This window comes from Gymnogyps californianus, chromosome 2 (assembly GCF_018139145.2).
Source record: "Gymnogyps californianus isolate 813 chromosome 2, ASM1813914v2, whole genome shotgun sequence".
NCBI classification, from domain to species: domain Eukaryota; kingdom Metazoa; phylum Chordata; class Aves; order Accipitriformes; family Cathartidae; genus Gymnogyps; species Gymnogyps californianus.
This window is the reverse complement of record NC_059472.1, coordinates 109,394,541-109,416,026: the sequence shown is the minus strand read 5'-3', so window position 1 is coordinate 109,416,026 and position 21,486 is coordinate 109,394,541. Positions and strand designations below refer to the sequence as shown.

Genomic DNA, 21,486 nt, shown 5'->3' with positions numbered 1-21,486 from the left:
CTTAGTTTTTGTTTAAAGGCATTGCCTTTGGCCATTTTTGGCAGAACTGTTTTTATTCAGACTGTAATAGTACCAGGAATGCCCTAAATATTTTAAAGCAGGGGAACCAGCAATTCTGGGTCAAATTCTACTCTGGAGAAAAACCAGACCAGATCCACAGTGCCAGTTTCAGTGGGACTACAGTAAGACACCCTATAGAAGATTATTTTAATTACTGTAATGTCTAAGGGCCACTATAATAGACTGATTACTAGACGCTAGGCAAATATGGAACAAGGGGGTGGTCACTGCCTGAAGGAGCTTGTAATGTTAATAACATCCCTGAGGCCATGGTGGTCTAAGCTAGAAGGGAGGATGGAAATGCTTCACATTACTGAGCAGTGACTCTTCAGACTGATGATGGGCAAGGGTCGAACACTCAGTGGCTGCAAGGGATGGCAAGAGATGTTTAAAGAGTTGGGTTAAGAAGCACAGAGGAGGATCTGTGATGGAAGCAGGAGATTTGATTTCAATTACCAAAAAAAAAAGAGAGTTAAGAGTTTTACAATTAAGCTATGAGTTTGATCTGATTAAAAGGAAATCGTTTTGCAGTGTTGCCAAACTGGACATTTCATAACACAAGAGAGTATTCTCAAAATTAAAGAAGAACAGAATTGAGAAAGACTCTGGATGACTAGCAAGACTACAATGTACTGACTTTTGTAGAAGGAACTTTTGTATGAATTTGGAATATTTAAACAAGTTTGAAAATCCAATTGTTTTGTTTTGATTGTCTTTGATGAACATAAATATGTAAAAACTGCTTCCTGCATATTTTTCGGTAAACATTTGGTTTTGATCACAATTTTATCATGGCTTTTCAAAAAGGCAAAAAGCTACTGTTTTAATCCACTATTTTAAACAGTTTTTTCCCTCTGAATAAGGAAATTTAATTTGTTCACACCAACTTGGCAGTTCAGTAGCTACATGTTCCTGAAATGTTTGCCAAATTACTGTATTGTCACATACATAAGTAAGCCTTTTTTTTTCTGTAAAAAGACACAAAAAAGAAAGGTCCTACAATGCCTGTGACTGTGGATTACATGTATGATGGGTGACACGAAAGAAAAATAACACCCTGAGGTTCCCTCTCCTGTTTCTGCTCCCCTGCCCCCAGATCTTGACTTCTAACCGCCCCCCATCTCCACTCCATCTCGGAGAAGGGTAAATGAGACCTCAGGATTATCTCAACATGGGAAATACGTATTAATACATGGTCTGAGGCACAGATTTGCTAAGCTCAATCTGCTCTTACAGGTCCAGTGCAGGTTGCGTTGTATGCGGTGGAGTTTTGCACCAGGCACTCGGGGTGGCAGGGGAGGCACTTGGAGTCCCTTTCAAACTCTCTCGGCTCCCTGGAAAACAAAAAAAAAGAGAAATAATTAAAAACCAGGCTGATTAACGAGTGATAAATTGCAGTCATCTCTCCTTCTCCTGACTTTTCCAGTTTAAATACATTGAGATGATGGTACTGAGACAGGAGGAGGTACAGGGGGACCCTCCTGGCTACACCAGTAGCACTTGCTCAGTGCAACCAGGGGTAGGTAAGAGTAAGGGAAATTTGGTTGGTGAAACACATGGCACTCCAGATTGCACACTACAAATTAGTTTACTTTCCCTTTTAAGCTAACAACACAGAATATTCGCAACGATTTCCAAAGGCTTTTAAATGGTAGTGATGCAAAGAGAACAGCAAAAACAGTTCAAGTGATTCCAAGGCTCCAAATAATAATTAGGAAAGTTGAACAGCAATGCACTGATAATTAAATTCATGCCCTCCCTACAACACACAATGAATCATTAAAATATGAGAGTTGGGAACAGATGGTTTCAATAGCAATAAAGCTGTTCCACTTCAAGTAATGGTGTTATTAATTAAACTTAATCTACCCATCATTTGACACAAAAAATGCCCAGATCTGCCCTTCAGGCCATAATAGCTGCTGGAGGGAATTCACTTACAAAAAAGACAGCTGCTGAACTGCAAGTTGCTAGAGAAATACAAATATCAGGGACATCAGCACCCTGTCAAGTACTTGCTTAATACTTGATTTTTAAAAGTCAAACTTCGAAACATTTATTAAAAATCCCTGTAATTTTCGGAGCTAGACGTGCCTTTCCTGCCTACATCACCTGTTGAACTGACTGAAAAACCCAGCTGCAGTCCTGACACACAGGCAGCAATACGTTTTCCTTAGCCTGAGCAAGGCTGAAGCAATAATTTTGCCTGAAATTGCTGCTCACAGTGCTTTTCAGATGAAAGTTCATTCTCCCTTGACTGCAACTTCGCAAATTGCAAGGGCAATTTGAGCAAATATAAGCAAATATGAGCAAATATAACAGTCCCTTTGCAGTAAGAAAGCCAACTGAGCAGTGAAGCCCTGGCTCCAGGGGTGACTGAGCTCCCAGTGACTGCAAATGGCTCCAGCTCTCGCCCGATGTGCCTGACATGACAGGCATAGCTTGGATTTTCACAGGGGCTTTAAGCTCCTTTATTTCTTACAGGAAGGAAGTGTAAGGCTTAGCCTCGTTGGGCCTCCAGACAGTCTCCTCATGAGCTTAAGGAGATGTTTTCTCGGCAGTCACCATGGCAGGAGCAAACTCCTAAGCAATGCTGAACGGGGAAGGAGAGGTACCTCAGCTAGGTAATGCGCTCACACAACATCTCTGGAAAGCTGGTGAAATCCCATGCAACCAGAGACCCTATTTTCTGCTTTCTTTCTAGCTACAACATGTTTTAAAACCCCAAACCCCCAAATCATTGCCAAAACCTCAAGCACCCCTCGGACACCTTACCCTTGCAGGATGTTGCACTGTTTCACACACTCCTTCTGGCGATCGAAAAACCTGCAGGAGAAGCAGTGGAAGGGTCCTGGGCCCCAGCAGCCCACGTCCGAGCACAGTGGGTCACAAACATGCCCGGCAGCAGCTAGGAGAGAGACAAGAAAAGTCATGAACGTCAAGGCAGGAGAGAGGGCAAACATAGCACTGCCAGGGACTCCATCCTGACCAGCCAGTTTCTCCAACCTGTTCCAAAGCAGACATGAATGGTCCTGGCAGTATGGAAAAGGAATAATCATGCTTCTCTTAATTCCCAAAGCCTGAAATTAAGAGTGACTTCTGGCCTTTCGAAATAAGAACAAACTCCTCTGTGACAGCTTAACAGCTGTATAATAAAGCTAAATCAGTACCAGGCTGAGAGAGCTGGGGTTGTTCTGCCTGGAGAAGAGAAGGCTCTGGGGAGACCTTACTGTAGCCTTTTAATACTTAAAGGGGTCTTATAATGACTTTTTACTGAGGCCTGTAGTGATACGACAGGGGGCAACGGTTTTAAACTGAAAGAGGGTAGATTTAGATTGGACATAAGGAAGAAATAATTACAGTGGGCGGTGAGACACTGGAACAGGTTGCCCAGAGAAGCTGTGGATGCTCCCTCCCTGGAAGTGTTCAAGATCAGGTTGGAGGGGGCTTTGAGCAACCTGATCTAGTGAAAGACGTCCCTGTCCATGGCAGCGGGGTTGGACTAGATGATCTTTGAAGGTCCCTTCAAACCCAAACCATTCTGTGATTCTATGATCAATTTCCAAAATACAACAAATTCATATTCTGCAAAGAGAAATAATTAGATTTTGGCCCAGGGACCACGGCAGTCAACAGCAGCATGGTTGAACAACAGCTTCGACCTTGTCAAAAAAGTCCAATGTTTGGAGTTAGCTTCCGTATCCTTCAACCTACGTGCCTTCACTATGCCCATAGTGGTGAAGCAGCTCCTTCCCATCTTCTGGACACCATGAAGCCCACATCCTCAGTGGGAAAAAAATCCCACTTTTCCCTCACCACCTTCGTTAAAGCAGTATCACTGATGAATTTTGCAGCCAGGGGAACAGAGAGAAAAAAGACTTGCTCAAATTACTCTTACATTTCAGCATGAGCTTCCGCAGGGAGCAGGAAGGCAGCGCTGACTTACCACACTCATTTTTATTTCTGTTCTGTATAATCTTTGTTTTCTGGCTCTGAGTTGCAAACAGGCTGCGCCAGTCCATGGTGTCAGCGTAGCAGAGGTTCTTGTTCTTCATAATGGCAACATCTCCATCGCTTATTTCCTTGAGTGAGCGCAGCCCTAAGGACTGTATTTTCAAGTTAACAACGGCAAGGGAATACTGGCCACTAAAATGGAGACGGACAAAAAGAAAACACGTGGAAGAAAGAGAATTAGTAAGCAGAGTTTAACTCAGCACATTTTTCTTTTAGTTTTCAAATGTGTGTTGCTGTGAACTGAATTTTGTTCAAGCAAGATGCTACTCAGCCCTCTAAACTTAACGCCTGGTACATGACATGCCTATTGTAAAACAACTGCAATACTCATATCTGGTTTTGCATGGGCTTTTAAAGCTAACACTGGCAGGACATGTGCGCTCTGTCAAGTAAATGATGTGCGACAATGGTTGTAGGTAGAGCAGCTATTATTTTGTGCTGGTCCACCAAGCCATCCTTCCTCTCGGGGTAAGCCCAGGAGGGCACTGGATGCACTGCCGGCGTCTTCACTGCCTGGCAGCCACGGTCTCCGTCCCTGACTGCCCAGCTACCTCAAATCCCAAAGTGCTTCTGATCATATCGTAACTTGCCCCAGACTGCAAAGAGCACTCTCTGTCCTGCTTGTGCTTCCAGGCTGGTGGGAGAGACCGTGGTCCTGAGAGCAGGCGCAGGGCAGCCCTCCACATGCAGCACAGAGCTGAGGGTCTCATCCCCCCAGGGCACATTACCTACTGCTACAAAGATGGTGCTCTACTCCTCGCAGGGTTTTTCCCATTTTGCATCAGTTTTGGGACACCTGAGTCTCACACTGCTTGTTACCTTGGTGTGCTCAGACAAGCACAGCTCTAAACAGAGTTTCTTTTACAGTCGCTCTGGCACATGATTTACTTACTGTTGCTTGGTTCTGCCTCGTATAATCTCCAGATTTTCAAAAGCATAGAGATCAGTAGCATTATCGGGCCAGGCCTGAATCAACAAAAATCCTGAAATGAAGAAGATTAAAAAACAGTAATAATAATAAAAATAATAAAAATAATAATAACAATAATAATAATAATAATCGTGGTCAGTATTGGCAGCAGAACCTCCTCCTGGAGCTCCTCCTGCACCAGGAGAAGGCACTTGTGCTTTCCCTATGCTTATCTGAGAATCTCAGAGTAAAACATGACATTTTAGGGAGCAGGGAGATATTTTTAAATCCTGTTTTATAAACAGTTTACTTCTTAGCCCACCACGAGGGCTTAGGAGCGTAAGAGACGGGTGTGTTGGTGAGCCGCACATCCTGCCACGCTGAGCCGCCAGTGATGATGGCTCTTGCCAGCAGATACCCTGGCTGAGAGGCTGCGGGCTTCGGTGCTACGGGAGAAAGGCATCGCTCCATCCCATTTGTAAGCTGCCCTTGGAGAACAGGAAAACTGAAGAGAAAGCAGAAACAGAGCAGAACAGACAGCCGCTTGGAGTGGATTTGCTAAGGCAAGCAGATTTCCCTGCTCAGCCGAGGCACTCAGGAGGAGGGAGAGAATTTGGGAAATTGCAGGCTGCTGTATGAAGCTCTAGGGTTAGTCATTGCTACCCTGAAGGGAACCAAACAGGTAAAAGAGAGGAAGAAGAGGGGAACTGGAGTCACGTCTGTGGACCTAGCTCTGATGTTATGCTCACTTTATAATGAACTGAATAAAATTACTTTTAATTGATACTTGGTGCAAGACGGCGGCTAAGCACTCCACTGGCCACTTTGAGCTCGTGGAGACACATTCACCCCAAGGAAGAGCTCTTCAGGCTGGAGAGAGTGTCTCCATGAGGGTGACGCAAGCCACTGAGCATGCTTCCCTAAGGAGCTGCTGAAAGGTTTTCCACAAATAGAAACACACTTGGCTTTTTTTAGCCGGAGTGGCACGCCTCTGCATCAGCACATGCTTCCTGGGTGGCTGAGGATCTCCTCTGCTTTTACTCTTCGCTAGGGCTGACAGTTCAGCAGAAGGGATGGTCTGGCCAAACCACACACCTTGGATGGGAGACCAGTATGGGTTACGTGCATATAACGCTGGCGAGGTGCTGCTGACCACCTTTGTGAAGAGTGATCCCTGGTAGCTCAGAGACAGAAACCGTTCGCTTGCATTTCTCTTCATGTGCTTAAAAAATTTTCCTCCTCTCCCTTTGTGTTTTTGGCATTACCAGTCAGAGAACATGTCAGCTTAAAACTCATTGCTAACCTGATATTTCTTTGACTGTTTTGAAGACATCCAACTTCTTGGGGTCCAAGGGTAGGGTCTTCGTGAAGGCATCACTGAAACAAACAGAATGAGGAATTGGGAAATGAATGGCTCAGCCTGAATTTCTCCCTAGCCCTTCTCCCCCAGTGCTAAATGACCAGCAGGCACCTCACCCTAGAAATGCAACTGGGAGAATGCTGACATCCCCGTTGATCTTGGTACAGTTTTTGAAGGAGTCGATGTTCGTGGCATTTATGGAGAGGATCCCTTTAAGTTCACCTATTCCAATGCCGTTGCACACTGTTAAAAGAGATACAAAAGTCAGGGGGAAGAAGAGTGAAGCCCAATCACATGGAAGGGAATAAACATGGAGATGCCATTAGTCCAGAAAGCACTCCCATATGGTCAAACCTACCACTGTAAGATGAGTTTCGTAGATCTTTTGCCTACTTTTGCTTTTCAGAAAGCACCACAGGATAACCGCTTCCTGCTTGCCTGGCTGTGCAGCTCTGGTCTGAGCATCTCTGCACACAGGCTCTGGCACATGCCCTTCTCTCTCTTTGTCCCATTTTCATTTTATTCCCCTTGATGAGATACTGAGAAGGACAAATGAAGGAGAAGGCTGATGTGCAAGATACACATGCACACAATGCACAGTTTATCTACTGCACTGGTGGTGTACCCCAGTCGGAGAGCATGCTCCACAGCCATGTTTCCTGATCAAACCACTTGTCAGATCTCCAAACTACCACTGGATATTTATATTGAATTTGCACTTAATTAAGGTCAGAACTGCATGTACTTTTTCTAATAAGTTACCTATCATCTCAAAGCCTTACTGGTTTATTCTATGCTTTTTATACCTTTGCTGCATAGCCCATCACACTTTTTACACTTCCGAACACCGTTTTCTTCCACTTCGTAAGTATCAGTATTGCACGAGCGAACGCAGGAGCCGTGGTCTGTCACCACGTAGTTGTCTGGAAAAAACAAGGATACAAAGGTCATTGAAATACAAGAGGGATGCGTTGGGGGCTGCACAGGCACTTCAATACTAGAAAGAAAAAGGGTTTTTGAACTTCTGGCATACTTAGCAAAGTACAGGCATTAATTATGAATTCTCACAAACATCCTTTGAAGGTAGATGGACATACAGTGCTAACACCATTTTACAGAGAGGGGAACAGTCACAGAAGGATAAAGCAACATTGCCAAGGTCAGGCTGTGCAGCAGTGCCATAATCGGGATCAATACACGGCACTTCTGATCCCTCACCTTCACTCACTCTTCCAGGCTAAGGGTCAGGCAGGGCAATGGTCAACCTCACAAAGGGATGCCAGTTCTGTATGCTAAACCCTCTCTTACATTTAAGTCTTGATGGGTTAAAAAAACATGAAGATGGAACAGCGTGAAAGAAAAAGCAAGCATCTGTAGAGGAAGCAATGATCACAGGCCTTGAGAGGCAGTGTTTAAACCAATGACTTTCTACCAGTCCTAATTAAGAACCAGTTAAGAGTTGATATTGCTTTGGTAATCCACAGGATTGATCCCACGTGGCCATTGTTTTGATGATTCTCATAAGATGTTTTTCTCCTCAAGAGAAAAATATTCAGAAGTCAAAATTTAATGGTTAAAAATCAGGCAAGGTGATGGATGCAGACAGTTTGAGGAGGCTGTCTTCTTTACCAGCTATTCTCGCATTTTTGTCACCTGTTCCCGGTTCCCACAGAAGCTGAGGAGAACAAGAAAGTGCTCTTTCACTTGGCCATAATGCAGAGGGATGACATAGGTCCCTTCCCACCTCTCTCCAACACCCCACCTCCTCTGCGGCTGCAACCTGAAATGAACTTACGTGGACATTCCCTCACACAAGTGGCTCCAAAGCTGTATTTTCCATCAGGGTTGACATCCATCTGATAAGTGGTGGGGTTATACAGGACCAATGGGGGACACGTATCCTTGCATGTAGCATCATCCCGAAACTTGCGGCATGCCTGTCATTGAACAACAGCACCCATTAAACTACCTTCTCCTTAAAAAGTGACAATGGTTTTACATTAGCTCTTTAAATGGGCTCATCTGTTTCCTGCTTAGCTCTAAGGGAAACCCCAAGCAGCTACAGGGATGGTCCCTCATGCTTTGAAGGTGAAAGGTTGCTTCAGGTTGGGCAATTGAGTTTCATATTTGAAAAAAAAGAGAGAACATGAGGTTTTCTTGTTCTGAACAAGAAACTTTGGCACACTGGTGGAGAGCTGCTGGGATTCACGTGGGAACAGGAGCAAATCTGCATGCCTCAGACAGAAGAATTTTCCTTACAAGCAGTAACCAGATCAAGATGAACGGTACTGTTCTTGGCCGCTTTTTAATAACGTAAATCAAATCAAGTCCTTTCCTGCCGATTACTGACTTTTCTGGCTAAATATTAAACTGAAGCTATTATATTTGGCTGCAGGTAATGAACAATATAGCAGGCATTTATGAAGGACAAGTTGGTTCTTCCAATCTAATTTTATATTAAATTAACAATCACTCTCTTTTCCCCTTTTTTCTTCCCTGGCTTTCCAGATGAGAGAGAATAACCGTCTTCTCTGTGAGCCAGTAAGGGCATCATAGCCACGCAATTCATAAGGGGACCAGGAATACAGATAACAACAACAAAACCCAGACCGGCTGGTTTCTGTGGCCATTACTCGGGTGTCACTTAATTCAGAATGAAGTGTAGTGCAAACATGGGGAAGAGTTAAAACCACAGCATGCACCAACCCTCTGAAACTCTTGTAGAAAAGAAATGGGATGGTTTTTTTCCTAAAAAAGCTCCATTTGCTCCTTCTCCCTCCAGTGCCCCAGGGTCCACAAACACAGTGCTTTTGTGGCAAGTGAAACCAAGAAAGGGAAACCTTGATTTCATATCTGAAGTTCAATGAAATGCAAAAAAAAAAAAAAAAGATCCATCATATCTTATTCCCCTCACAAGTTCTTGCTTTAGTAAACCAAGATTATTACTGACTAGCGCTAAGAAGCACAAGGCAAAGCTGTGCTGGCATGGAAAACCACTGCACTGTGGTGGTAGCTGAGGACCTGGGGGTCTGCCTGTGCAGGGAAGTCACCCTACAGCAAACACTTAGCTGCTCTGCAGCAACTTTATGCTCACTGGGCTCTCGAAGGCACTAACGCTGGTTTGGCATGCGCTAGGAAGGTCCACCTGCAGAGTCAATAAAGATCAGCTAAGGGTGCTGTGTAGTTCCTGTCATCTTCCCTCCCACTGACCACCTGTGCGGGGAAGCCCTGGAGCACCCTCCAGGTCAGCATCTCTCAGAGTCCTTCCCCAGATGGAAGAAGGCTAGAGGACATGCAGCTGAAAGCCTGCCTCACCGTGCCAGGGATTTAAGCAATTATGGTGGTGGTGTAGCATCATTACCAGGCAGTCACTCTCCCGAGGCCCCGTGCACCCTGCAGCACACTGGTTGTGGCAGCAGTCGCTGGGCACCTTTCCCCTGCACCGGCCAGAGCACTGCTGGGCACAGATGACTTTCGTTACTGAAAGACACAAGAAAAAAGGAAAAACAGCAGGAATGAAGAATGTTTAAGCTGTACTTGCTGCAATGAGATCAAGAAATATGGAGAAAATGTCTGGTGCAGGATCTGTGCTAGATTTTTCCCATGGAATGTGTATTCTGTCCTCATATAAGGCCAAAGCTTGGGAGGGGTGAGAGCTGGTGTGGGTGGTGGCAAGAAGGGGTTGTGTTCAGCCCGTAATTATCTTGGCTCTTGCAAGGTGCTAAGCACTCTGGTCCCAGCCAGCAAACCATGTCCTGCTTAGAAAGAGTATCCAGGTCTCTGTGGCATCAATACCTAAACCAAGAAAAACTCCATGGAGTCATTGCATCTTACAGCTGGGCAATAGAGCAGGATCTGGCTCCATTTTGTTGAGAAAATCTGCTATCGTTGGTGCTAGCTTTGGGAAAAACAACACAACAGGAGAACTGCCAGGACTCTGTACTATAACGGGAAACCATACATTGTTGGTGTGGTGTTAGGATCCCTTCAATGCCCCCAAAATATTTCTGAAATTTCCAGAGAGAGGGGAGACCCACTCAGCAAACTGATTTCATATGCATATTGTATTATTTTTCTTTAGGCTTCAATTCCTTGGCCAAATTTTATCTTCATTACTCAACTCCCACAGGGTTTGCACCAGTGCAGCAACCCAGAGGAAGAACTGGCCCTGATTCAGCTTTTTGCAGGGAAACAAAAACTGCCTGCAACATTTTGTTGAGAATCGGGAAATAGTCTCCATTTGAATATCAAAGCAGAGAAAATGATAATCAGAACAATTAAAAAAAACCTCCAGAAATTAATGGCTAGCATGTGTTTGTACCAGAGACCAAAAGTGGGATTGTTTGTTCTCTACAAAAAAATTACTGATCCACAGACCCTGGCATTAGACGTCAGAGAAACCTGATGGCTATCTGCTGCATTACAGCACCCTGAGCATTTCAGCTGTGCACTACAGTAACTGTTATCAACTTCGCAGTTGGCACAAATGAGTTACAATATCATCAGGAATTCCTGCAAGTCTGAAACAGATGGTTGTTAATTAACAGAAAATTATTGGAAAATGTAGCCTGGTATAGGGTACATAACAGTGATTTTTTAAAAATAATATTTCCTATCTTTTTCCATTACACACTTTTGTATCCAAACTGTATTATCTCATTTTTCGTGTAGGCCTGTAAGATATTATATTTTCAAGGAAACAGATTATTTCCACAATATGCATTAGCTTCTCTGATAGCAAATCCTCTGTTCAACTAGAAACAGGGGAATAAACATTGTTCTACACGAACAGCATTTTGATATCTTTTTTTTCATAAGCATCAGCAGGGGAGTAAAACAGCTCATCACTTTGATAGCTATTGACTAGAGCTTCCTGCTGGAAACATGTATCATGGCAAACATTTATATTTCATACTGAATATCCCACATTTGTTGAAGGAGAAAGATACATATCACCCCAAACTTTCCCACATATGGAAATGTGGGATACATTTTCAGTTGGCCAGATTCTTAAATGCCTGGAGAGGAGAGCCAGAGCCTGCAAACGGTTTTGTTTTGTGCACTCCTAGTCATCCTCCCGAAGCCAGCAAGAGTTCGTAAATGCTGGAAGCTTTCAGGGCTGGGACCTGAGGTTTTGCAAGCCCTTGGGACAGCTGTGCGGCCTCAACTGCGGGGACCGACCTGGGAAGGGCTTTGTGTGTGCAGCCTCTATCCACCTCAAGAGCCAAACTGCAGAGCTGACTGTAAAAACCTAAAGCTTATACTAAATGAAGAGAGAAAAGCTATATGTTCCTTCTTCCTTAAGCTCTAGAAGCTGTACAGATTTGGCCTGATACTTGCAAGCAAGAAACTTAGGTTTAGGTGATTATTTGCAATGGAAAACTGAAGATCGGCTGTTCCTTTCATTTGCATTATGGCTAGATCAGCAGTCTTTCCACTGAACTTTACACAACACAAAGAATCAGAAACAGTGCATTTCCCCGCTTATTACAGAAAAGGAAATAATGAAGTAGCGAAACAAATTGAGATGGTCTTCCTCCTCAACCTTTACTTTAGGAAAAATAAAGCCTCACAAAATCTCAAGCACTTCTAAATGGATGTTTCTGTCACTCTCAATATCAGGCAAGCATCCTACCTGCAAAATTTTACAGTAAAGCACAGGCAGCCAAACTGAACAACTTCATAATGCCAAATATCTCCATTTACAAATTAAAAAATGGCTACGCATTTTCTGAGAGCCTTCCAAAGGTCCTCCAAGTACAGTATGTAGTGTGATTACCCACATGAAGGTGACATCTTTTGTGTTTACAAAAGAAACCTATGGGGATTCCAAAATAAGGAATTAAAGCCAGCAAAAAATCAGGTTATGTTGTTGCTTCTAATAGTAGAAATTAATCCAAAGTATCATTAACTGGCCTGCAGAATGGCTCTGCAGGAAACAGCAGGAAGGCAAACAATTCACCACGCAGCTACTGCATTCTCTCTTATATGGTAAAATAACTTAAAGAATAAATGTTCTCAAGTGCAGATGGGAGAAAGTTGTGGGTGACAGACAAAAGCTTTCAATGCGGGATACAGTTGCAGTCTTTTGCCTCTGGAGGAACAGCACATCTGCAGGGAAATCCAGACCCAAGTCAAACCACCTGGAGGTTTCCCCTCCAGAAATGGAGCTACCTGGGAGGAGTGGGCACGGCCATCCTCCCCGCGACTGTTCTTCTGCAGAGCAGGAAGCAGGCCACGTCCGTCTGTGGTATGCTTCAAGGAGCCCCAGCATAGTGGGATGCAGAGAAGGACAAGTGTGAATCACGTGTCACTAATTCACGCTTGACAGGTTAGTTTTTCGGTAGATAGAAATTTAGTATGTCAGAGCACATAAGATACTTCTTAATTAATCTGCAGGCTTACATGTCTGGCAGTTCTGTTCGCCAGGGCCCCAGCAGTGGTCTTCTGTGCAGTTCGGATGGCATTTGGGACCTAAAACACAAGAGCAGAGTATTATATTCTATAAACATGGACAACAACAACGTCACGAGTCACAGAAAACAAAGACTTGAGATTTCCTTCTCAATAAATCAGGGGAGGAAGCACCTATATACCAGTGCTCAAAAATTTTGACACCTGGACCTTAAATCCTTATCCTTTGTTCACCTCTGGTTTCCTACGTGCAGTTCTCCACACCTTTGAGCAAGTGAGCACAATACCCAGCCAGTCTAGCTTACAAAAGAGGCATATTTTTCCCAGGAACAGGAATTTCAGCTACTGCCCGGCTGGCCCTTCTGCTGGAGTTTGCATGCAACGGCAAGTCACTGCCGGCTTGCAGCCGGGCATGTGCCAGCTGCTCGCTACAGGCCACATGTAAATCAATGTTTCTGAACAACGCTGTTCTATAAAGAAAACAAACCCAACTGGATTCACAAGCAACTGCCAGCTACTCCGACCACAAAGTAATTCGACTTGTCTGCTTCACGCCCTCCTCCTGCCCTCTGCCAAAAATACTCCTCGGCGTAGGACTACGTGGCAGATGGACAATCGATGGAGAGGCGGCAGGATGGACGGACACGCTGCCTGACATTGAAGGTTCAGTGCCGGGCTTTTTCCCATCCCTCCCTCCTTACTCTTTTCTTTCTTTTTCTTTCTCTTAATGACAAGCAAAGTCCCAGAGAAACAACTTATTTTAGATTATGGGATCATTATTAAAACCATAAATGGCTGTCTAATCTGGAATTCACTACATTTAAGAGGTATTTCCTACTGGAGTGATTCTTCCTGCTAACAACATGTGATTCTCCCTCCCCTCCACCACCCATCAAATAGCTGAACAAATGCCAATACTTGTCCAAGAGTTGATTGATTTGGTGCGGGATCAAAGAACTATTTATATTTTTTTTTTAAAGTTGAAAAGTTAAAGGTTAACATTTCTGTGGTGTTTAGAGCCAAACTCCTGTGCTGACTTGTATAGTTTGCAACCCCTTGATTACGCTAGGGCTCCGCAGAAAAATACATCAACACAGAAGTTGGCTATTAGCTCTCAGGCAATTATGCAACTGGAAGAAGATAAAGAAAATATGTTTTTCCACCAATTTATAGTGCCAGAAATTAAATCCTCAGAAATGAAAATAAACTCTCCTTTCCGTGAAATGACTGGGGATTTTACAAGGGACTCGTAAGGCTGAAGGATTAGCTTGAGCCCACTCTAAGCATATGCTACATAAACTTTTAAATATACGCTCATCTCCCTGCTGATCTAAAGCATTAGATTTATCTGCCTGTTTATCATTAATTTTGCAAGGATAATCTGTGCAGCCCAAAACACCAGAGTTCTATGGCACTCAAATTGGGCCTTAGCGCTGAAAAGGCTTCAAGTCCCACAGTAACTCCATAAAGGTACCCATATGGGTTTTCTAGACCACAGCCTTATATTGTAAACAGAAGACTGCTGGAAAGCAAAGGAGTGCATGTTATTCTGAGCTGTCTCTGAAGAATACATACGTAGGGTACTGTCTGAAACCAAGAGAAGCTTCCCCAAGAACTTTGCTGAGCTATGAGTTAAGGACCTAACTACCATGAAAAATTACATCTTAGGCCAGTGGTGAAGAAATGAAAAGTCTTCCCTTGGAACAGGGCTTGGTGGCCCTGCATGCAGGAATTGGTGGACTTGAAACCCACCGCATGAAAGATCGGATGTTCGTTCTTGTCTGAAATGGGGGAGTGCATAGCATTTTTGGTAAGTTAATACTCACAAGAAGACAGGTTGCTTGCAAATTCAAGCACCTTGAGAGGCTTCTTGTTCATGTCAATGATATCATTCCAGAGAACAGTGTCCATGTTGCACAGTTTGGGGTTGTTGCTGATTTTAACACCTCCATTGAGAATTTCTGCCATGGAAGGAAAAAAATTGGTAAGTGAAGCAAACTGCCTAAGTCTTCTGTCTCTGATCTAAAGAAAGGGAAATAAAACACATTATTTCTTCACCTCAGTCACACCATGCTGACAGAAAAGGACAATCTGCACAGCACCAGCACTCCTGATGGTGCAACTAACACCAGGCTCAGACTGACAGGTTCTGGAGGGTTGGCTGCTGTTGGATGCCCCTAAGATGCCACTACATGTGGCTTTCTGCCTGGTGCCACCTCCAGAGACCACTGGACTCAGCAGATATGGCACTGCTGGTGTGCACACCCAGAGACTGTCAGCCAGAGACCGTGTAAGACCCTAACTCACATACCACCAGCTCCCACTGGAACTTAACAGAAAACACTGACATGTATGTGCTGGAATCAAATAATGCAAAATAATGAGTGAATACTTCTTTGCCATTTTGGGGGACACAAATAAATCTCACCACACTGTTGATGCTTTGGATTTTCTGGATCTTTCTGCAATGGGAAATTATGAACTTTCTTCATCTTTTAAAGAAGACTGGCTAGCAGGAAAGCAAGTAGGAAACTGGGCAACTACATTCAAATCCTTGTTTTTAAAGCAGGATTTGATGGTGTATGACTTTGAGAGGAGATCTTCAATTGGATCTTGATACCAATAACCTAACAGTTGAAGTTTGCTTTACAGGTGCCTCCATCTCTTGCCCTCATCTCACCTGATAGCCGTTTCATTGGCAGCTCTCGGAGTCCCTGGGTTTTATTCATGTGGTAATTAGATAAAACTGCCAGGGCGTAAGAGTTGTCATACAGCACATTGCCTCGGATGATCTGGAGGTTTTCTAGGGGAATGACATCCACCATGTTAAGCGCGATGAGCACGTAGCCTGCAACCTCCTGTATGGTCTGAAAGAACAACAGAAGAAACAAGGTGCTTAATCCATAGCACTCTTCTACTCTTGACAGAGTCACTTTCCTCCTCCCACCCCTCCAGTCCACCATCTTTCAATTTTAAGGAACAATAAACCACTTAATCTCATTAAAAAATAAATAAATCCAAGAGCAAGAAGGAACCATGTAGAAAACTTTGTTGTCTAAGCAGGTATAAACTGACCCTTAGAGCAGCTACCAGGGGGTCATTCCAAAGGTCCAGCTTACCCGTTCTGTCCCCAGGCAAAGGCAAGTGGAGCTGCCTAGGGGATGCAGGAGAACAGGGCAAGCATGTATGGTATGGCAACCAAGTGTGATGCTTCCCCTGGATACTTGCCTAGCCTCCAACCATTGGCAGCACACAGACGCCATCTGATTGAGACTTTTACACTCTCTCTTCTGTGCCCCTTCCCTAGTGGATACTCCAATGCTCAGCAGAGGACAAGCTCAGGACATGCTCAGCTCAGGACAAGAGCAGGTAACCATCTCTCTCTTAAGCACTAAACAGTTACAGGACAACAAGACAAGTGAAGTGCTGTCCCTGGATGTAGGTTAATTCCTGCCTTGTACTGTGAAATGTGCGCATTTCTATCTCCTGCAAAAATCACCATAAATGAAAAACCCTCAGACTACCACTTAGGATAGTTTTCTATTCTATGAAGACCACCAGTGATTTTTCAGGAGACCTGTCGTGTTCCTGGGGACACTGAGCTCCATGGTAAAGTTGTGCTTGGGAAAGAAAAATGGCAATACCATCATATTTGTAACCCGTATGTCTGAAACATCTCTTTTCTGATGTTCTCGCTTGTGACTATAATTACATGCTTTTTTTCCCTTTCTTTGTTCCCTGAGGAGGAAAGCTCACACTAAGAGATTACTCCTCTAAATCCAGAGGACTGACCTGTTTGTTCAAGAGCTCTTGATACCACGCTTATGTCAAAAAAACTTCTTCCTCTCCTGCCTCTTTCTTTGAAAACCTCCTAATCTGATAACCAGGCATACCAAAACCAATGCATATAAAACACCTTCTTTAAAAAATATAACCTAAAGTGTGATGCTATTGCCACTGGTGGCAGTCTGGCAGCAGGGGAGCAGAGCTGTACCCCTCACCCAGTCTCTGCTGGTGGGGAACCTCTGAGGAGTGAGGCAATGGGTAAGGATGTAATAATATTTGTAAATAAGAAGAAACCCATCTGCATGGCAGCCAGCATAGGTTGGCAGGTGCTTAACAAGCTATTTCCCAAAGTACTTGATGTAGTATAGTAGGGTTGAGTGTATCCTGCAGCCTACAGGTATGCGGAGAATGTGATCTGCAATTTCTCTGACATTAGCTAGCTATGTTTTTGGATCACCACAGAATTTTACAGGTAGCTGATCCTTTGCACTTAAAAAATGCAGTAAGATTCCTTTAGCAGGGAAGGCCATATTGGCCAAGAACACTAACCTTCAGGAAAGAGAGGTCACGATTGTGCTCCACGTATGTAATCTCCAGGTTGCTCAGTACCACCTCGCAGTTGTTGTACATCCTCTGCAGACTGGTGAAATGGTCTTCCACATGTCCCAGCTGGGTCAGCTTGTTATTTGTCCCTTGACAAACTGTGGAAGAAAGAAGAAAACTCCATGAAGGAAAGCAAGAATAAGTACAGGGTGAAGACTTGTTGCCCACCCATCTTTACAAGCACCACCATAAGTGAAGCATCAGCACAGATTTGTAAGAAACAAGAATGTTATCTTGCTTGATCATAATGGCAATAGCGTAGGGAGCATGCAACGTTTCCCAGGCACAGATATGTAGCAGAATTAAGAGCTGGAATAACCCTCCATCACTTTCGTTATATAAAAAAAAAAGATGAGGCTTTTATACATAAGTAGCGCTAGGTTTTCTGTACCACAAACATAACTCAGCTCCTGAGGATAGGGCATTGATACTGTGCCATCAAACATCATTGAAAGTGGTACGCTGCCAGGTACCATTGCTTGGTATCACCAAAGGCGAGGTGATTTCACTGAGGACCCATTTACAATATTTTGGGGGGCGCTGGGTCTCCTTGGAAGCTCAGTGGGAGGGAGCAAGGGTTTCCTGAAGGACCCCTCACACTGCAAGTCGGGTTTTAAGAGCAAACTGAACCTCCAGGGCTCACACATCTCTTGCCACTCTGACATACTGGGAGTATGATAGATTCAGGAGATTTCCTGGCATATTCAGCTTTGGCACACAAATCCACCTAAGCCTGATTTGCTGGTGGGGAAGGAAGTGGTGCCACACAGAGCACCACTGAGATTACAAACATAATGGCATGATGGAAAAATTAGTCTCCATCTGAAATTCTATTACTCAGCTTTACCAAACCTAGAGGAACTCTCAAAAGTTATCTCCACTATATTCAATTGCAATTAAAGAGCAAAATGCAAATTACTTAAAGAAAAAAACACCACATACAAGCCCCAGAAACTCTGTACTCATCCAGTCACTCCCTGGCCTATCCCTATATAACTAAAATTAAAACATCTCTGCGTTATGCCAATACAGAGGAAAGGAGAAAGATACAGAAGGCAATGTGGTAAAAGACTGTACAACACCTTCCAGGTGGAAAGCTTCAGCCCAACTTTGCTCTTCAGTGGGAGCAAAAGGAGGCCTTTATCTCATTGTTGCTGTAATGCAACCCAAGCCTGACCTCATAGCTTTCCATAAGACACTGAAAGAATTGCATTCTTTTAACTTGGAAAAAAAAATAAATGAAATGATATTTTTGTAGAGCCATAATTCCTAGAACCACCAGTCACAAACTGGAACACCATTGTGTGGGGTGCTATAAAGCAAATAGCAGAGACTCTTGGCAAAGCTGGAAATAAGTTTCAGAGCTAGTAACATAAGAAGATATCTTTTGAAGATTTACTGAACAATTGATGTTTTATTAGTAGGAAAAATAACTTAATAAGCAGTGATAAAGACACACTTATCAATTGTCAAAACCATTCGCTGAACATGTATTACTTCTCAGTACAGTCATCACCATTAAGGAGCTACAGTGATAACAGATTAAATACTCTTCGTTCATGTTTAAAGCAAGGCTATTCATTCACATTCCTCAGTCATTTCTCATTATACATCTAGATAAACATTATGGTGTTTGGGATCAGAGTGGCAACTGCTAGTAAATGGGGACAGTTTAACAGGGGCTGTGATTACACCATCTAAGCCGCTTGTTACTACATGAGCCTCAAGTGTAGAAAATGACCCTTCTTACATTTGCCTTGAATTTCTGTAATGGACGAGAAATTCCTAAGCAGGATTTTCTGTTCCAGTTTCCAACTTACTGTTCCAACCTGTTCATGCTTAAAATCTGCATTTGCCGCCTCCTGCTTCAAGTATGAGGACCACAAATTATCAGCCATAGTCACAGAAGGGGTCTTATTCTGTGGAGTGGTCACATTTTGAAGGCAGAAAGTTAGAAACATTGTCATATGCTGGTCTGCCCTTGAAAATGTGTTGTTGTTGGGGACAGGGGTGAAGAGGCTTTGCACTGATTAGAAAAGTCAGAGTCCTCCCAGAGGTTGTCTTGAGTTTTAAGCAATGTTATCCTCCAACCAAGGAAAAAGCCAGTAATAAAAGATTCTCAGATGGTTCAAAACCTCAGGTAGGATGCTCAGTTTAGGCATCTCAGATCTGATCTCTAAAATGGTGTGATTTTGAAATGCACTCAAATACAATGCAGGAGCAGGTGCAGTCTAGACTGCTCACAGAAATGAAGACATGTAAGTCAGCCTGTTCTAGTTTGCAGGGTCGACAAATGGTATGATGCTGCTCTTGCGGCATCCCCGGTGTTAACAGCAAAGATCTGCCCTGGTACTCGAGACAGGCCCTATGCAAAAGCTGCAGTGTTTATGCTATGTCTGAACTGAAGAAAGGGTGGAAGGAGGAGTCTTCTCCAGCGGCGTCCTCCTGGCCACCCATACTCACCGTCGACCCTACGCAGCTTGGCACTGGTTGGATTGCACAGTCCAGCTCACTGAAACAAGCCCTAGGAGAAACTGCACACACTCAAATGTGCTTCGCTTGGGATTGGACAAGTTCTGGAGCTCTGAACTTGGCTCAGTTGTCCTGAGAAACACAGACTTTTTCACTGCTTACTAGGTCAGGGCTGATACGGCAGGCGGAGGGCATGGTTACTCTTCTGTTTCTCCCTCTCGCTCTCCCATGGAGCTGCTCAGTGAACCATGCCAAAGAGTTGATTCAAGCTACAAATAATGCAGAACAATAAATAAATAAATGGACAGAGGGTATTTTTAGCTCAGGAAAGCTCACTGATTTGGTTCACCATGGTGCCCCATGAGCCACTGCATTGGAAACTTCTCTGAGGACAGCAAGGGGGCAGGAGCAAATAGCCAGAAGAAGGAGCTTGCCAGCTTGTGAAGCTGCAGAGGGAAACCCAGACATAACAAGCTCCGAAAAGGCTTCAGGTTGTTCCTCCAGGAACAACCCTTTCTTCCCCTGTTCAGTGAGTAGAGAGAGCTTTGATGGCTCTCTACCAAAGCTGTCTTAAGCCACATGCAAAACCACCTGTCCCCTCCATCAGGCTCATTACATCCTCTATGCAGTAAACAGATGTAGCTGAGATGTTAGTTAAGATCTGGAGAGGAAAAGAAAATGGGTTGCTTCTGTTAAGATCTCAACAGTATATGGCTAGCATCAGTCAGACTACCTTATAGGAGCTTTCCCCTACAACTTTTCCCTACAACTTTTTGTTTGCTCAGAGAGATACAGGGCCAAATCCTTGTTTGCTGCAAAGGGGTCTACGTACATCCAAAAAGTGAACTTCATCACAGCAGTATTTACCAAATGAGAACCTGGGTCATAAGCAGTATACGCTGAGCAAATAAAACCCAAATCAAACAAAACAAGCTAAACCCCTGCAGCAGCGTCACTGAACTTAGGCAAAGGTGCTGAATAATTTTCCAAAGAGAGTATTTTGAAAGAAAAAGAGAATGGCCTGCTTGCATGTGATGAATAATACCATTCCTGCAATTTCTTTGCTTATGAAAACTGTGTTCTGAAAACATACATGCTATAATTATCTGTATATAATACTACAGTGTGAATGCCATTCTGGCCAGAGGGAAAAGCAAAGACAATGTGGTGCTCACCTCGCTCCGCAGAGTTTCAAGTGGGACATGCATGCATGAGTGGATGGATGAATTACATTATGATTTAACCGCTATTGAGCTTGACCTATTTGCCCTCCAAAGGACAGATTTTGATGCCACATACATTCATTATATACTTTTGTTTCAATGTGTAGCAAAGCCAGTGCTATCCAGGTTTAGGAGTTAGTGGTGGGTATGGAGTCTTTTGTGGTACTGCTGGGGCTATGGTAGTATGTACCCCATGTATGTGGTAGTATATGGTAGTATGTAGTGTCTGTCCCACGTGGACACTTACGCATGGCTGCAGCACATTTTAGTTATAAAGGAGAGTAAAAAACCTGGAGAAGTTTCCTGATGAAAATCCAGAGTGAGGATGTCCCCGGCTAGTAGAAAAGCTGAGATCCAGATCTGAACTTCAGGGCATGGGCTGATCCCTAAAAGACGCAAGCTTTGCTCTTATCTGTTATGTTAATATAATAAAAATACAGCCAGTCCTGACACAGAGAGGATGTCCCAGGAGGCTGCCGTCTCAACAGCGCTGAGAGCGGGGCTGCCTGCTGGGAGCATGGGGCTCTCCTGCCCCAGCCTGGGTGACCCACTGGACCTCCAGAGCCCAGCCACCACCCCTGCGACATGGAGGCAACCCAAACAGTCTGCAGGGCAGCAGCATGGGACTACCACTGCGAAGCATT

General features: G+C 44.0%; 1 protein-coding gene across 2 annotated transcripts in view; it reads right to left on the bottom strand.

Moving 5' to 3' along the window:
- EGFR (epidermal growth factor receptor) overlaps positions 1–17,189 on the bottom strand; it is a 44,727-nt gene extending 27,538 nt beyond the window's left edge. The window contains exons 1-13 of one of the 2 annotated variants that reach the window (XM_050915708.1): positions 17,094–17,189; positions 15,439–15,625; positions 14,585–14,719; positions 12,750–12,818; positions 9,706–9,824; positions 8,140–8,281; positions 7,151–7,267; positions 6,461–6,587; positions 6,288–6,361; positions 4,967–5,057; positions 4,007–4,206; positions 2,836–2,968; positions 1,295–1,394 (exon numbers count right to left, since the gene is read on the bottom strand). In XM_050915708.1, coding sequence (XP_050771665.1) covers positions 1,295–1,394; positions 2,836–2,968; positions 4,007–4,206; positions 4,967–5,057; positions 6,288–6,361; positions 6,461–6,587; positions 7,151–7,267; positions 8,140–8,281; positions 9,706–9,824; positions 12,750–12,818; positions 14,585–14,719; positions 15,439–15,625; positions 17,094–17,174 — 1,575 coding nt within the window. In that variant the 5' untranslated portion in view covers positions 17,175–17,189. The remainder of the gene's footprint in view (positions 1–1,294; positions 1,395–2,835; positions 2,969–4,006; positions 4,207–4,966; positions 5,058–6,287; positions 6,362–6,460; positions 6,588–7,150; positions 7,268–8,139; positions 8,282–9,705; positions 9,825–12,749; positions 12,819–14,584; positions 14,720–15,438; positions 15,626–17,093) is intronic. The other variant, XM_050915709.1, reaches the window with a different exon arrangement.
- Positions 17,190–21,486: the final 4,297 nt, after the last annotated feature.